At 39.3% G+C, this 18,449-nt stretch overlaps 1 protein-coding gene across 3 annotated transcripts in view; it reads right to left on the reverse strand.

Moving 5' to 3' along the window:
• sulf1 (sulfatase 1) overlaps window positions 1-18,449 on the reverse strand; it is a 118,212-nt gene that overhangs the window by 53,275 nt on the left and 46,488 nt on the right. For all 3 annotated transcript variants that reach the window (XM_062980280.1, XM_062980279.1, XM_062980281.1), the window contains one exon: window positions 1,197-1,445. In XM_062980280.1, coding sequence (XP_062836350.1) covers window positions 1,197-1,368 — 172 coding nt within the window. In that variant the 5' untranslated portion in view covers window positions 1,369-1,445. The remainder of the gene's footprint in view (window positions 1-1,196; window positions 1,446-18,449) is intronic.

Genomic DNA, 18,449 nt, shown 5'->3' on the forward strand with positions numbered 1-18,449 from the left:
TGTATTGTTGCAACTTTCTGCATCAGCAAATCAATTAATAGTAAACCAGCAAAGATCCATACCCTTTCTTTTCAAATTAGTTGTTTGCTTGTGCAGCAAGTCCACAGCAAGGCATCATTAACAACACTGCACACAGCTGCTGATATTTAAGAACACAAGACATTGCTGTTGTTCGCTTGAGGCAAACTGGAATGATAGTAAAGTTGTTCAACTTTACTATCATTCAGTGATAGACATTCAGTGATAGAGGACAGTGTCTTCTATTTCCTCTGGGACCATCAGACTAGTTGAGGGCAGACCAGAGGACTCAGGAGGAATGGTTGGAAGGATACTATTCCTACTCCAGTATTTATCACCTGAAGCAGTTGTTACACACCACTTAACAGTCAGGCCAGCCCTGAAGGTATTTGACTCCCTTAACTTGAAGCAACAATGGAGGTATCTAAAGACATGAAGCTCATGCGGTCACCAATACAAGCAATGGCAACAACAGGGAAATAAGCTAAAAGAAGAGAGGATGAAGAACAAACCATACATCTAAAGAGACAGTGAGACCTCAGTGTTTTCAGCATACAAGGAGTTAAATGGTGAACACTTCCTATAGTTTGAGCAGCAAGGGTCAAGTAGGAATTCCCATCAAAAACTTTGCTTAGTTCTACAATGTTCTGAATGAGGCTCTATTTTGCCAAATTAGGTCTACTATTTTTTACACACACACACACACACACACACACACACACACGCATCAGCTTCAATGTAGCCTTTCTGGTAGCAATAGTATATAAGCTTGTTATTAATGTATTTACATTAGGGGAAAATAAGAGTACTAATGTAAATAGGGAATATATCATCCATGTGTCAAATGTGAGAAATCTCTGTATAAAAACTACACATAATTAGCAAAATTAACTGCTGTCGGCAGGCAGCTTCCTGCTTTTCCAAACAGAACTTTCTCCGCATAGTTTTAGAAAATGCTTCATTTAATCAGAGGTAGCTGAATGTTAACCTATATTGATTCTGCAATGGATCTCAGACTCTATTAAGGCATATCACATGAAGTGCAAAAATTAAATTTCTTCTGGTTTCTTGGAACAGACTTCCCAAATCTGTCAAGTATGCATGATAATGTGTAAGAAACCCACAGATCCTGAAAGGTCATTTGTGGGAAAAAGTGATGCAAGTCAAAACAAACTTACCCAGCTCCACATCTTGGTCATCTGTGAGTACCAGGATAATGTTTGGTCTAATATTCTTTCGCTCTTGCTGCACACGTCCTCTGAACCGTGGAGATTTGACAGTAGTACTGAGGCTCTTGAGCAGTTCAGTGCCAAGCACAGTCCACACAAATGCAATATAATAATGATTCATTGTTATCTGTTCACTGCTGCAATAAAACCCTTGTGCAAATGCTTCTGTTCCTTAATTTTCAAGTTCTGTAAAAGGACCTAGGTGGAGAAAGAACAATGTAAAATCTCAGCTCTTAGATAAAGTAACAATACATCAGCAAAAGCCACATGGAGAAAGAACAATCATTCAATTAAGGTCAACTAAAATAAAAATTCCATGCATGCAGTAGCAAATCCAGTTCAAGTAAAAGAGTCTGATTATTTAGGGACAGCGCAATTTGCTTTTGTAGTTTGGACACTTTCTTTCAAAATTAAATGTATATCCTTTTGCGTATTTCTCCTATATTTTAGGAGTAGGTGGACTATTTTAGTTTTGTTGTTTTACTGTTGCTAACAGATATTGCAATTCTGTTTACTGTCACTTTTAAGATAGGTAAAGGTTTTCCCCTAACATTAAGTCTAGTCATGTCCAACTCTGGGGATTGGTGCTCATCTCCATTTCTGAGCCAAAGAGCCGGCGTTGTCCTTAGACGCCTCCAAAGTCATGTGGCTGGCATGACTGTATGGAGCACTGTTACCCTCCTGCTGAAGCGGTAGCTATTGATCTACTCACATTTTGGATGTTTTCAAACTGCTAGGTTGGCAGAAGCTGGGGTTAATAGAGGGAGCTCACCCTGCTCCCCGAATTCGAACCACCGACCTTTCAGTCAGCAAGTTCAGCAGCTCAGCAGTTTAATCCGCTGCGCCACCAGGGGCTCCACTTTTAAGATAATACCTACCAAATCTGAGAAAGATACTAATTTGTCAACTAAAAGCTTTCAAATAGCACAGCCTTAAACCTGTCTACTCATAAGTCAATGCCACTTACAGTACATTAGTTATTCTTATGGTATTACCACTTAACCAAGTATACCATTGCAACTTAAAGGAACTCTCAGTCATGCACAGATTTAACTGCTTAATTCTCTAATGAAAAAGCAAACTTCTCAGGGAGCATGCTGAACACCCGTTTATGGTAGCAATGAAAGTGAGAAGTCAGTTAAAATTTCCTCTGCTAATATATTCACTTTAAAGGAGTATATATTATTGCAAGACTAAAGATTTCTTAAAGGAGGAGGGAAGAAAAATTAATTTGCTTCACTTGTATTGCATTCCTAGAAGACTTTTAAAATGGCAAATGCTCACATCTTAATCCCAGGGAAGCAGAAAACAGCAGAACTGTTTTAGATTAATTCACCAGCACTTGCAAGGCAAAGAGCAAGGAAGGAATGTGTTAGTTGTAACCTGCACCTAACAGTATTTTGATGCTACTCTGCTTCTAGTCTGCAAGTTCACAGAGAGCTCATGTTAAGTGACAGTGGAGATGATTTTAACCAGCCCTGTGAAAGGCCAGATGGTGATATCCCTCATCAATCAGCAATGGGACTAAGTACATCATCCATAATGCACAGCAAACTCTAGTCTCCATTTCCAGATTTGGCTCACTGAACCTACCAGAATCACTATGGCAGCAACTGTCAGTCAAACAGCCTTGCTATTAAAAGTCTCAATTCAACCTCAGGAGGGGTCCCCCCCCCCTGTCGCCAGAGCAGATCTAAAAACCCCAAAGGCAAATGATTGATTGGCCCAGTGACTAAAAAGGTTAGCCTTTCCTTTCTCGTTCTGTGGCCTGTTGACAGAAGCTCCACCATGAGGGTAAGAAGACTGCAATAATGCTAGCTTAATGTAGGACTCGGTTACTTATATCCCAAAAACAACATCATGAAACCTTGACGGTAAACAGTTTGAGAAAGTTTGTTCCCTGGGAAAAAAGGCTATCTGGAAAGGGGGTGACACCAACGTTAATGAGAATGGGACACTGACTCATCAGGCTGTCATTACTCCCACACCTGAGACTTCATATTTAGGCATGCAACATTAACCAGTAGGAGATAAATCAGCAGAACTAATTAAATGGAAGCATAGCGTAACAGAAAAGGAAGGGAATTGGTGGCTTGGAATGATCACATCACTCAATATAAAACACAAAAGGAAGATAGGACTCCTTAGGGGGAAGTTTCATACACATCATATATGTGTAAGAGAAAATGTATGCATTTAAATGAAGGGGATTTTCTTCATCTTTTTAGACACACCCATTGCTTGAAGCTTTGGGACAAAATCATGCACTTCACTCGATGGGTGATAATAGCACTAGGGGAGTGCTTCAGGAAGGCATTTCAAAACAAAACCCCAAGCGTCTGTAAGCAAAGAAAGGCTGACCCCATTGTCTAGGCACAAACATTCCGGATCTCTGATTGACATTACAGCAACCTAAAGGCAGGATGCCGGAAGATTCAGCATTCTCAGTTAAATGCCATTGCCCTGACTACGTGACATTCCGATAAGCAGACTGGAAGTCAGTAATTAGTCTGAGTTGGATTGTTTTCTTCTTAAGAATGTTTTGGCTTTTCAATCCATTTGCTACAGCTTACGTATGGTAGATGATGCCGCGGAACAGGATGACTAGCTAAAGAAATGTTTTCTTGTCTGGTTCAAGTCCTACTGCCCACACTTATTGCAAAAGCTAAACAGCCATTCTCTCTGGGCTTCTCTTTAAACACCAAACCTAAATTTAACTCTTGCAAGTATTTTTTTGATCAGTTTTACACTGTCTAGAAAAAAATTCCAGATAACGTCTTTCAGGGAAGTCAGCCATACCAAATAAACTATCTATATACACATGCACAGGTCAATCTCGTGTATAAGTCAACAACATGTTTGGGGGCCAAGCATGATATGGTCCATTAATAGGTCAAGGGTCATATTCCGTGGAAAGAGGAAAGCACCAGTGCCAATACAGAGGGCCAGCCACCCTGACCTCTGCCACCATTTTCCCTGCCTGGGCATTTTAAAAGGTCAGGAGCAGTGCCATGATGGAGAACACAGAGTGGTCAAGGCTTCTTTTAGGTTCTCCTGGGATTGACAAAGCTCTTGCCTTTTTCCATTCAAACCCCTTCTACACTGCCCTATCCCAGGATCTGATTCCAGATTATCTGCTTTAAATATCTGGATTATATGAGTCTCCACTGCCAGATAATCTGGGATAAGAAGATAATCTGGGATCAGATCCTGGGTTATAAGGGCAGTGTGGAAGGGTCTTGAGAGAGTTAAGATACAGCACTCACATTGACCCATGGATAAGTTGACCTAGGTTCAACCTTGAACAAGTCACATTCACAGTCTCAGAACAAGACCATCGCAAATCTACTCTGAACAAATCTTGCTGAGCAGAGTTTCTTAGTTGTGCTATACTGTGCTTTTAAGAGGTTGTATATCACTTTGAATCTTTGCTGCGAGAAAGGCAGAATATAAATTGTATTAATAAAAAGGAACCTGACTTTATTGCTTTCACTCTCTTCTTAACACACTTTTTCATTTGCTCACTGTGGCTCTTTTTCTATATTTTTGTTCCCATCATCCTTCATTCCTTGTAGTCCTGACCCAATGAAATTGCATCAAGAAATGCAAGAAGTGCAAGAAGTTAAGCAGAAAGCAAGATGCAAGTTGCCACTCTCTGATCCAGAAAGACCCTCCATAGTAATCACTATTTACAATAGTAGACTCCCATAGTTCTAGCTCATCTTCAACTGTTTTCTCTGTTTAGTGAACAGATATAATTTTGTGTCTTAAATAAACGTAATGCTATCCTGCCCCTGCAAGGATACAGGCTGCTGAGAAAGGTGACTACAGTTATTTATGGAATTCTCTGGCTCTTCTGATGAAAATTACACATGAAACTTCAGTCTAAGTTGAGCATTTTTGTGCATTCGTATACTGTTTACGTATCTATGCTCAATATATGACATGATTGGGTGGGTGGGTGGGTGGAATGGAGAATTGTTAATAAAATCATTTTGAAAACAAATATGCAAACACAGGAGTGAAGGCAGAATCTTGCTGGCAGGCTGTGTATTTATTCAATGTCTAAATAAACTGCATATGAGAAGACACTTCTCTCAGAACCAAGATATGCAAATATAGAGAATCAGAGAGGTGTATAAATGCACATATTCCAAATGCCTCAATTTGGCAAGTAGAGTCCTGATTGTCTGTTGTCCCACAACCAGGATGTGTGTGGCCAAGTATCACTAGAATGGAGTAAAGATGGCAAAATGAGGAAGCACAAGCGAAGAGAGACTGCAACATTTTGCTTTTACTGGGAAGGACACGGTCTTCTTCCCCTTCTTCATCTCTCCTCTTCTCTTCCTCTAACTGAGTTAGTGGAGTGCAAACTACTACCACCAGTTTTCAGCAATTGAGGTAAATTGAGGACGAAGGAAGAAAGTGGGAGCAGAAGAAAAAAACATACATTTTAAAAGCAGCTGGAAAAGTGGGATGGCAGAGGATTAATTAGATCTGTCGTTGCCAAATCAAGAAAGTTGAAAGGCACAAATATATTGCCACATTTCCTTTTGTATGAGCAACTCTTTCTTTTCCCCCACAAGTGACCTAATAAAAACCAGTCATCCTCTCACAGCCCAGTCTCTAACTTCTGAAAGAAATGAAGTGAAGAACCAGCCCTACAAAATACAGCGCTTCACAGGGGACATAAGAACGTAGTGCAGTATTTGTGTTGGCTACTTCACCTTGGTCTACAAGTGTCCTCAGAGACACTGCAATTTGTCTTTGAGAAATAGTCAAAAGCAAGAAAAATTAAAGAGGCCTTGTTCTTCACACATGGTAAGTGAACGCAAGACATTGTGCAGTGTCCAAGAATCAAGAAGAGACTACAAGTTGCCTTTCTTCCCAAAGGTATATGAAAACATATTGACTGAGATTGAAAAATATGCTACGTGGAAAAATATATAAATGCTGTTTTGTACAGTCATGTACATAATCATTGGATCCCCTGGATGGAAGGAATGAAAGCAGATGTATTTTGAAGTGTTTCTCTGGCCACTACCCATTCTCCACACACAAACAGATCCTAAAGAAGTCCTAGTGATTTAACAAACTGACTTAAACTTACATTGCTCCTATACAACGGCAAACCACATCGCTCCTTTCTTTCCCCCACAGAAAAACCTGCCCCTCAACTTGACATCCTGAAATTACTGAGATCACTAGTATTCTGAGCTTTTAGAAAAATCACATGTAAGAACTTATGCTCAACACAATGGCTTTATCTGAATATAAGGATAAAACAGAATTGCTAAAAATGTTGGATTATGCTCCATAATAAGCACAATTCCTTCTTGGTACCGCCGTGCATCACATTTCCTATATCCAACTGTCTCACTTAGTCAGGGATAGTCTTGATTAATCTGGTTATCCAATTTTTCCAGTTGTTTTTGAAATGACTATGTTTTATTCCTTTGTCCTCCATTCACTGCATTGCTGGCAACCGAGTTCACAGTTTAAGTTCAATTAACTCAGCAGAGGAGAGGTGGGATTCATGGTCATCCAAGTAGGCCCACACAGTAGGCAAAAGCAAACCACTTTAGCTTGTGTGCCTTTCTTCATTAATACATTTTACCATCTTGATCACATTCTGATGTTGCTTGGACATGTGCCCTGGCCTCCATCTGTGATGTTGGAGGATATTCTGTATCTATAGGGAGGCAAAAGCTACAACTGTATCTGGATCTGTACTTGTCACAAGCAGAGATGTGCATCTGGCCTAAAGAGATAGACCCAAAGAATCACAGACTCATAGAGTTGGAAGAGACCTCATGCGCCATCCAGTCCAACCCTCTGCCAAGAAGCAGGAAAATCGCATTCAAAGCACCCCTGACAGATGGCCATCCAGCCTCTGCTTAAAAGCCTCCAAAGAAGGAGCCTCCACCACAGTCTGGGGCAGAGAGTTCCACTGCTGAACAGCCCTCACAGTGAGGAAGTTCTTCCTGATGTTCAGGTGGAATCCCCTTTCCTGTAGTTTGAAGCCATTGTTCTGCCTCCTAGTCTCCAGGGCAGCAGAAAACAAACTTGCTCCCTCCTCCTTATGACTTCCCCTCACATATTTATACATGGCCCCTCTTCATGTCTCCTCTCAGCCTTCTCTTCTGCAGGCTAAACATGCCCATCTCTTTCAACCGCTCGCCATAGGGTTTGTTCTCCAGACCCTTGATCTGTCACCTTCCTCTAAACACATTCCAGCCTGTCAACATCTTCCTTCAATTGCGGTGCCCAGAATTGGACACAGTATTCCAGGTGTGGTCTAACCAAGACAGAAAAGATGGGTGGCATGACTTCCCTGGATACTCCTATTTGTGCAAGCCAAAATCTGCATCACATTGTTGGCTCATGTTTAACTTGTTGTCCACGAGGACTCCAAGTTCCTTTTCACACATACTGCTGTCGAGCCAGGCATCCCCCATACTGTATCTTTGCATTTCATTTTTTCTGCCTAAGTGGAGTATCTTCTATTTGTCCCTGATCGTTTTGAATTCTGCTCCTGTCTTCTGGAGTATTAGTTATCCCTCCCAATTTGGTGTCATCTGCAAATGATGATCATGCCTTCTAACCCTCCATCTAAGTCATTAATAAAGATGTTAAACAGAGATAACTCAGCATGACAATCAATTTCTTTGTGTTTGATTTATTAAGTCGCAATAAACAATCATAAATTATTTAAAACAAAAGGGGGGGGGAACCAAAGTTTCAAACTGCAACAATTCCTAGTCCTTTGCTTTATAGTTAGGTTTGAACACTCACATAACTACAAAGATAGGCAAAAACTAGCTCAGAACATTGCTGGCTCTGATGGCTTGAACATTTGTTTTGAAAGCTGGCTTGCTAAACACATTTGGCATGATTGGTAACTGGGGGAACACACAGTGAAATAGGAGAACCCGCTGACAATTGCAACATTTTTAGGAATCAAACTAAATATGGCATTAGTTGCACAGTTTGGAAAAATTATTGGTTTTTTGAACTGCTTCCAGAATGTCCTGGCCAGGCTAGTGGTGGCTGCCCAGGAAATTCTAGGAATCACCAATAAATTTTCAAGCTATGGTTAGTAGTGTGCCAGCAATTCATATAATGACCTTCAAAGTGCAACTGGGTCATTTTGGCTGTCTATACAACCCACTGTGTCTGGAGATACTTCTTGGTCTGATATGGCTGTACACAGACCATATATGTATTTAATCCACTTATCTGGCTTATCCAAATGGAAATGCTGACCGTTTCTAGGTCTGAAAACATTCACTTTCCCTTTTCTGCACATACTTCATGAATCTTGACAACTTTCCCTGCTCAAAAATGCTTTATATATTTGTCTATCTCCTATTAAAAACTCAATAAATATTGCTTAGATGTCTTTTAAAAAGTGAAATCTGTATTCCTGGGAATGCTATACCTGTTAAATATTTGCATTTCCTGTACCTATCAGCATTGCCAGGGAGCACACAAAACCCTTTGAATGTGTAGGGCACATGTGACTCATGCCCACTGCAAAAAATCCAAATAAATCTTACCTTCTGTTTCCAATCTACAATATAACTTTGAAAGGACTTGGATTTAGAGGAAAAATTGACAGGGAGGATGATCCACTACATGATTTTCAAAATGAGTAAATAACCGGAATCATTTGTGAACAAGACAGACCTATCTGGGGGACTATAATATGGTCTCTCTAAACTACAGACTGTCTACAAGTGGGCTGAACGATAGGTACATAGTAACATACACATTTTACATTTGCCTGTGCATCCTGAAAAAAAAAATTCCAGTTTCCAGAAATATGATCATTCATCTGAATGTAATTGACTACAAGAGCACAAAATCAGTCCAAAACCCTGCCACAGTTCCAAGATGCTGCCTTCAAATAAATACCGCCTGGTATCGATGTCATTTTCTGACTTCCGTATCTGAATCTAGATTAAAATAAATAACTTGTTGTGTTATTACAATTACTGATGGATCAACTTTCTATAAACATTGTCTTTCCAGATTGCAGAATGGATGTCAAAGTGTTTCATAACTTGAAATGTATTATTGAGATTTTCAAATCTCACCTGACATCAAGAGCTGATTAAAACAACAGTATTTAAGGCTATAGCCTAATGTACATGTTCCAGTATGTATACTGAAGCATTTTTTCAAGTCCACTGTTCTACAAGGAAAAGCATCTGTTTTACTTAAATCAACCTAAGCAGAAAGTTTTACAAGTTTCCCCATACATATTTACTAAATAGTTAATAATAAATACTTACCTTTATTTATTTCATGTCAAAAGCATTGTACATTTCAAATAATGGAAATAAAAAGAAAATTAAAAAAAGAAAAGAAATCACAAGCAACTAAATAGTTTTGGACCAAAAGCGGGCAACAGCAACCGTATTGTCTGTAGCTTTAAACAACTCCTCCTCCGTACATGAGGCAGGGCATTGTGGGCAAGCATACATATGCTGAGTTGTTTGTTCAGCTCCACAGTCACACAAGGTGGAGGATTCCTCCAGGTAGTGCCACCTTGCCAAGTTGTCTTTAGATCTGCCCACTCCGCTTCTGAGTCTGTTCAAGGACTTCCAAGTTGCCCATTCTTGGTTTGCTCCTGGAGGAAGACCCTCTTGGGGGGCCATCCAGTTAGAATTGCCAGGTTTAGCTGCCCAGAGAGACACCCTTGCTGCTGCTGGAGGAACCTCAAGAGGAGTGGTGGTTCTCATGAAGCCCTTCCTTGATTTGAGTCTGGTGGGAGGAGGCTGATAGTCATGCAGTGGGTGGCTTTCACAATGTTCGACCTTTTTTCTCTCACCATTAGCAGCAACTTCCCGTCGCATGTCAGGAGGGGCAATGCCATCTAACTTGTAGAGTTTATCAACAGGTGTAGGTTTAAGGCATCCCGTGATGATTCTGCATGTTTCATTCAGTGCTATGTCCATCTGCTTTGCACGGGCAGACTTGTGCCAAACAGGACAGGCATACTCTGCAGTTGAGAAAGACAAGGCCAGGGCTGATGTTCTTACTACTTGTGGGTCTGCACCCCATGCGCTGCCAGTCAGTTTCCGCAGGATGTTATTGCGTGCAGCTACTTTGTGCTTGGTGTTCATGCAGTGTTTCCTATATGTTAGTGTTCGGTCTAAGGTGACACCAAGGTATTTAGGATGGAAACAGTGTTCGAGCTCTTGGCCTTCCCAAGTAACTTTCAGTTTCCTGTTGGCTTCGCGGTTACGTAGGTGGAAAGCACACACTTGTGTCTTGGAAGGGTTCGGCTTCAGGTGGTTCTCTTTGTAGTAGCTGGAGAGATCTTTCAAGGCATTGGTGAGTTGCTTTTCAACTGTTTCAAAATCTTTTGCTTGTGTTGTAAGGCCAAGGTCATCAGCATATATAAAGCTCTTTGTGAGTGGTGGTAGTGGCTGATCGTTCGTGAAGATGTTAAATAAGGTTGGTGCAAGAACGCTGCCTTGGGGTAAACCATTCTTTTGCCTCCTCCATCTGCTTTTCTGGCCCTGAAACTCCACATAGAAGCTGCGGTTTTCTAAGAGGGTCTGGACAGTTTTTGTAAAGTCAAAGTCCCGGGTGATATGGTAGACTTTATGCAGCGTTTTTCTATGTTGCACCGTGTCATAGGCTGCCGTAAGGTCCACAAAGACTGTTCCCGTAATGCAGCCTTTCTCATAGCCTTCCTCGATATGTTCAGTCAGATGAAGAATTTGACCTGTACAGTTTTTCCCTGGTCTGAAACCTGCTTGTTGTGCAATAAGCTTGGGTTTGATAACAGGTCCTAGTCGATTTAATAGCATCCTCTCATAGACTTTATATAGATGACATAAGAGGGAGATTGGTCGATAGTTCCTGGCATTGGAGGCATCTTTACCAGGTTTTAAGATGGCAATTATCTTAGTTTTCCTCCATGCTCTGGGAATCTGTTTGTGGGAATCTGGGACTACTTACCTACTTAAACTAAACTGAAATCAATGGATCATTGCTTAATTTCTCACACATATGGAAACTGACACATACAAAACCCAACAGCAGTCCCTAAAAACTGACTAAAATGAATCCTTTGAAAATCTGGGGGGTTGGACTGGGACTGAGACAGAGAATGTTGTTTATTTTTGTCTTCATATTTGCATGGTAGGCCAGACAAAAAGGAGTCACTAAGATTTATCAGAACTATGGCAGGTAGAGAGGAGAACTTGTGAAAATCACTCTAAGACAAAGTTCTTGGAAGATTTTAAGTCACACTGAGAAGGCACCTTTGGCCTTCCTCCAAATGCCTGGGATCCAGACAGATGAAGGCTTTGAGAGGGAATTGGGCTTGGAAACAAACTGGCAACAGTTTAGCTACTGAATCCTGAATCAAGAGCAGTTTACAAGCACATTTCAGTACCAACAGTCCAGAATGAGCAAATTGCTGCAATTAAAAGTGGAGTTGTTTGGGATGTGTATCTCAAATGACAACCTGGGAGTTCCAGCTGCTGTATCGTGAAAATCTGAAAACACAGCAAGTTAGCCGCATGCCTTGTATGTTTGCTACAGATACTAAGCATTAAACATCAGAGATAAGTGTGGATTCCAAAGGGTTGCACTTGTGACAGTCATAATGTTATTATTCCTTTTTAACTGCCATAGTTACATCCTATGTAATCCTTTTTTAAAACTTTGAACTAAAGTTCTCTGCCTTAGATTCCAAACACCCCTTCATAAATGGTAAATTGCAGCCAAATTGATTTTGTAGGTTTCACTTTAGCAATCCATCTATCCATCTTTATATATTTTATGTACTGATTCCATTTGTATGCCACCTTTCTCCCGGAGTGGGACCCCCAAGGTGGCTTCCAAAACAATTAAAAATACTCACAATTAAAAAAATTCACACAAAACAGTGCAAAGCATTTAATAAAACAAACCAAAGAGCAAAATATTCTCATAAATCTCTCCTGCTTACATGTTAAAAGCCTGCTTGAATAGGAATGTTTTCACTTGCTAATTAAAGAAAAGCAGGGAATGGGCAAGCCTAGCCTCCCATGGAAAGAATCCCGGAGGGTGGGAGCATCCACTGAGAAGGTTCTCTTTCTTATGTTTCCACCAAACAAGCCTGTGATAGTGGTTGGACTGAGTGAAAGTCTTCTCCTTCAGATGTTGAGGTTCTCACTTGAATTTGGTCTCCATTGATTAGCCTTCACTTGCCTCATTTTTCACTTTATGATTCTGCTATGCCCACCCTTCTAGAGCCTTAACAAGAGTGGTAGGCTCCTGTGCTCACCATTCCATACATCATGACTTATGAAATTTTCATAATTGATCATTTGGACACCTGTGATTGAGCAATGTCGATGTGTGGTCAGAATGTTGTTTTTAATGAGGGAGAACACACAAAGCTGCTGTTTTAAGCAGAGAAACCCTGGAATTTGTGTACTGAGTTTAGGAAAATCTGAAAAAACAACCCCAAAATGAGCTTACTCCTCTCCCTCCTGCTGAGTTAATTGAGTGCAAACTACTTTTACACTTTGAATTCAGTATGCAGCACTTGAAGCATGATGAAAGGAAAGGAAAAGAGAGAGAAACTGAGACCTTTGAAAAACAGCAGGGAAAATGGAGTGGTAGAAATTGTCCTTTCCAAACCAGTTCAAGGGTACTATACCAGTTCAAATTCAGATTGAAGTACAAAACTTGGAAAGAGAAGGGGGATACATTATTTGAAACTTTCCTCCATTCTTCTCAAGTTGACTAATAAGACATTTACTGGCTGTTTGGTTTAGAAACGGAGATGCGCACCAACCCCCCGAGTCAGACATGATTAGACTTAATGTCAAGGAAAAACCTTTACCTTAGTGGTAAAATAAAATGGCTCTATTACAGAGGTGGGGAACTGTGGAAGATTAGGGGACTGTGTTAGCTTCTAGACCTTGCTATTCTGCCTCTCTCCACTACAAAATAAAACATTCCCCTCAATGGGTTGTGGGAAGCATTTGCATCACAATTTAGGCTTCCTTGGGATATCTCAGGCCCAGATGATTTTTTTTCAAAATAGAAGTGTCCACATGTGACTTATTCTCTTTTTGAAAAAGGCCTTTTCGGGCCAAAAAGCAAGGATCGGGGGGGGGGGGGGGGCCTTCCAAAATGTAGAAGATGCACCCTACCAACCAGGGGCATTTGGTGGAATTTTGAGAGCAAAGGCAGATTTTGAATAATTTTTAAACATTCTTTAGAACTTGGGGAGGCTTGAAGGTCATGAAGTAACCCTGGGGGGCACATACAGCCCATAGGCTGCACTTTACTCCCCCCTCCCAGGCTGTTATATTCCTATGTCTGTGTCCTGGGATCAGATCACCCTTCCCTCTCCAAATGAATATTGAGAACTTGGAAAAGAAACGAGAAAGTATGTGAAGATTTGCAGCATGTTTAGAAATATATCTGGGCAAGGAAGTGATTGGGTTGGCTACATCCATATCTAACATCACAATTCATACCAAAAGAAAGATGCTGAGAAATACACTGAAATGAATTTTTTTAAAGGACAGAAAAGAATGTGGATGGAGAAGCAACAAGGAACAACATGACTAGTACAATAACAATCTGCACAAATCATCAGTCTGGATAAGCCCACAGCTGAGTCTAATTTACACATTTGTGACTTCAAGCTCCAAAGCTGATTAACAATCTAGTAATCTAATTTTGTCATTCGTTATGTGAAAGTAACTATTTCAGCTATGATAAAATTGAGCTGCTAATTAGTTTAAGGCCATCAAGATCTTTCATCGCCTCTGCAGTTTCTATTTACTGATTACTACTGGGGTCATCTGACTAGGATAACAAAACCAATAGAGCCAGAGTTAAGTGAAAGGAAATTGTTCCAGGTATTTGGATTTTGTGTCCTGTTAAATTAGAGATCTGCCTTAAGATAAAGGATGGCAATTTGATTTTTAAAAAGCCTGCTGTGCTTTGGGTATTTTGCTTTTTCTGTCAGTTTCAGAACCAACTTAAATACACAAGTGAGTAAGCACAGAGAGAAAAAGAATGAGAGAAAAAGAAATATGAAGAGAACCTTCAATGTATGTGTTAAGTTTGGCTTTCAACTATTTATTTTAAGAAATCATTAGTTGACAGGAATCTATTTTCAGATTAAGCCTTTAGTATAAAATAAAATCCATCAATTTATATGTACAGAATTTTCAGAATCAAGTAGTAGTTTGAACAGAGCTAGGGTTCTCACATTCAGGACTTCTACAGATCCTAAGTAGACTGCATTGTGAGGACCATTGTTTGTGATTTATTTGAACAAATGCATTGTTAAAAAGTTTGGCCACCTCACAAAATTAACCACCAAGCAAGTGTAAGGCCACACAATAAAACGTCATGCAAGGATTACTGATGATGAACGTTGGTTTAATCAAATTCAAAGCTAAGATGACTTTTCCTTTGGAATTATATTGCTGTTCAAAATCAAGACTGCCATTCAACTATAGCAAGAATAAAGCATACAAATTTTCTGAGTTTTATTGGAGGAAATAATGCTTTTCAAATCCTGCACTTACATTGCGCCCTTGGAAAATAAGCGTAACAATCCTCTTTTCAGCAAATCAGAAGAGCCAGAGCAAAACAGCAGTACATTTCCCTACGGGATATAAAGCCTCTCACCATGGAAAATGCATTTACAGTACTGCAAATCAAGAAACAGCAGGATCTACTGCCTCCTCTTAAAGGTTAATCCATTAATCTTAGTTGTAAAGCACTGGGTTTATACTGAGTACAAAGAATGTAGTTAAATATCTAGGCCTAGCATTTATCTGTCTGATCTACAACATATTTGCCAGTCAATCAGAATTATTTGCTCACCTCCAAACATAATCCGTCTGCAATTATGGTTTAACTCATGCCTATGGATAAATTAATGTACCCACCAACTATACCTTATTTTAATTTAACTCTAGAAACAGAAATGTGTAGCCTTCTAACAAGGATGTTATAATTTTCACAAATCACTATAAACAGGAGGCTGCTACACAAACTCTTTTGGAAAATAAATAATTCTTCATAAATGCTAACATGCAATAAATATGTTTTAAGTATGCGAGCAGCAGAATGCATGCGAACTAACAATTTCACAACTCAAACACTAGAAATTGCTATAGATTCTTGCAAAAGTGCATTTATATGGCTGCTGATTACTTCAAGCTCATATATTCATCCCCAAGTGTTCCCTGAGGAAGGGCAAGGAGAAAATGAATTAAGGTTGTTCCATGAACTCTTTTATAACTGCTAGAAGAAAACCTATCAGTGTTTTACTACAGTATAGCCCAGATTTTGTTGAAAGTAGGGACAGGAAATGTGTGACCCTCCAAATGTGGGACGATGGTTCCCATAACCCTTTGCCATTGGCTACATTGGTTAGGATTGATTGCCGCTGGAATCCAACATCACCTGGAAGGCCACACATTATGCACACTGCATCACAGTATTAAAAATATTGAGTAAGGAAAACACATACAGTCATGAACAACCTATTGGGACATACATAATACTTGAATATGATCATGGGGGTTGATGCTTGAAATAAATATGGCAAAAGTTATACCTCTTCTAAATGCTCCCATTGCACTAATAAAATAGAGAAGTTACACTTAACTTAGTGGTATTTCATAAGGAAAATGTTCCTTTGGTTGGGGATGCTAGATGACCAATTAGAAAAGAAACATGGAACATTACTATTATATAGGATTATGCCCAGAGATGAAAAGAACCAGATATACCAAGGCAAGAAGAATGGTTGGTGAAAATATGTGAATTAGTGGAGATGGACAAATTGATAATTGAGAAATCTTTGACTACATTCAAGAAAGACTGGGACATGTTTATTATTTTTATACAGCAAAGACAGGGGCAGTCTTCAACCATTGGTTTTCTGATATCGAAAAAGGTTATTAAAATAGAAAGCAAAAAATAAAGTGATACTTAGAGGAACCAATGAATAAGAAATTAAAATCTACAGGCAACAAGAGGGAGGCTTATAGACTAGTTCAGTAGATGTTTGTTTAGAATGTGTATAGGTTGAATGTTGTAGTTAAATGTGTGTTTGATACCTTTTTATATAATGAAACATTGTTATTCTGTGGTAGTTTTAATTTCATTTTATGTTGTGCTTTACAAGTATATTCTTTTTTGTTTGTATGTTTGAATAAAAATATTTGTTTTAGAAAAGGAAAACATTGCAAAATGTAAAGGAAAAGGTCAATTTGGATAAGTTCATTTTCTGTGCTTACTACTGATAAAGTTCTCAAGATGAATCCTGATTATTGATGATACAGTTAACCGGAATTACAGCTGGTCTTCCTCATTTGAGGATCTGATTATTAACAGATATGATTAAAATGTTATTTCTAGGAATTACTAAGTCTTCTAGTGCAACTCAATAGTCAGCTTCTGCCCAAAGTCCATTATAGATTCATGGTGGAGGACCTAGAAATCCTCCATCACTAGTTCCTCCAGTACAATTCTATAGAAGTTGACCATAGAGGCATGCTGTAGAAACTAGAGATTCATATAAAGGTGTCCTCTAAGGTTAAAAAAAAAAGCAATGTTATTATTTACAAGGGTTTTCCCACCTTGAAGCTTGACTGTATTGGCCTAAACCAGAGCTGTCACCGACAATTACATCAGCCTTATGGTTGCCTTCAAAGGACTGTTTGTAATTCCAAGACTATATAAATTTAACTATGTTGCCCTGACATTGAAAGCCTTGCGTGCCACATAAAATGATGTGGTGGGCTGGATTTTCCTGTAGGACTTGCATTTGACACTGTGGCCTAGACACAACATGAGGTTACTGGAGCAACTAAAACTTTTCTCATGTGGTTGTGCAGAAGATAAAGTGTACACATGTGATTTCTTGCACAACTGTTTGTACAACAGAAAAGGGTGATGAAGTCTTCCAGAAAACTCTAGAAAAGCTATCTCAATGTTGGACACAAGCCAATTCAGAGATTAATCAGAGATTTATTCATTAATTAATTTTGAAAAGACAGGTTTAAAGTGTAGTTGAACTATTTAATCTTTCAAAAAAATTCAAAAAAGGTCCTGCAGGCAAAGTGATGAAATGTACTCTTTCCAGCCTTCACAGTTGAAACCACAACGAAAAGTCAAACCTGAGTTGAGTCTTATTTCTGTATGGGAGCAAAGAAATATTCAGAGAGGGGTGGGTAAAGAATTTGCCTCGCTGCCAGCTAGCCATAGACCTAATCAAAAGTTAAAATGTATCGAGCTTTAGGTTTATATTAACCATATGTGACATGAAACAATCCAAGAGAACTATATACTATATCTTTCAGAAAAAAGAGTGCTTTTACAAACAATATTGGTGTGAGCTTTTAACACATACTTTGCAAACTTTGCTTTCTCACTGTCTAATTTGCTTTGTTTCAAAGCTTCATATTTCAACTCACTAAGAATTGCACTTGTCACACAAAGGGATGTTGATATAATTAAGCCAGATGATGTGCCCCACAAGTAAAATCAGCCATTCATGAAAGCTGGTCACCAGAGGCCATTTCAAACAATGCATATTTCAGGGTAATCTAAAGTAATCCCTTCTCTCTGCTGATTTGGTTTCCAGGCAGTCTTAAGCACATGTGTGCAGAAAACAGGAGGGTTATTAAAACCTGATGTTATATTGAAGATTATAAGGCATTGGGCTTGTGACTGAAAATAGTGTCTATTATCCATCAGAGTAAAGACCGTAAAAGTTAAAGGTACGTTTATTAAAAAGGAGGTGTCATGATATGCCCAATAAGCTCCTGTTGACTCATTAGGAAAAAGTAATTGAAAATTCTGACTGGTATATATGTGTGGGTTATCACAGCCTGATTTTCATAGCTACCAGGAAATATGTGAAAAAAACGTAGGTCTTATTTCACTCTTAAACAATTACCTTTGGTTTCAAGGAATTTAGGCTACTTTCACATCTCTTTATATAATACAGACCTTTTCTAAATGAAGGAATTACTGAGCGGCATTCCATGGACGCCGATATTAAAAAACAAGGGAGTTAAGGATGGATGGGAGTTTTTCAAAAGTGAAATACTCAAGGCGCAAATGCAAACAGTGCCAACAAAGAAGAAAAATAAGACAAGTGCAAAGAAGCCAGAATGGATGTCCAAAGAACTTCTAACTGAGCTAAAG

This window comes from Anolis carolinensis, chromosome 4 (assembly GCF_035594765.1).
Source record: "Anolis carolinensis isolate JA03-04 chromosome 4, rAnoCar3.1.pri, whole genome shotgun sequence".
Taxonomy (NCBI): domain Eukaryota; kingdom Metazoa; phylum Chordata; class Lepidosauria; order Squamata; family Dactyloidae; genus Anolis; species Anolis carolinensis.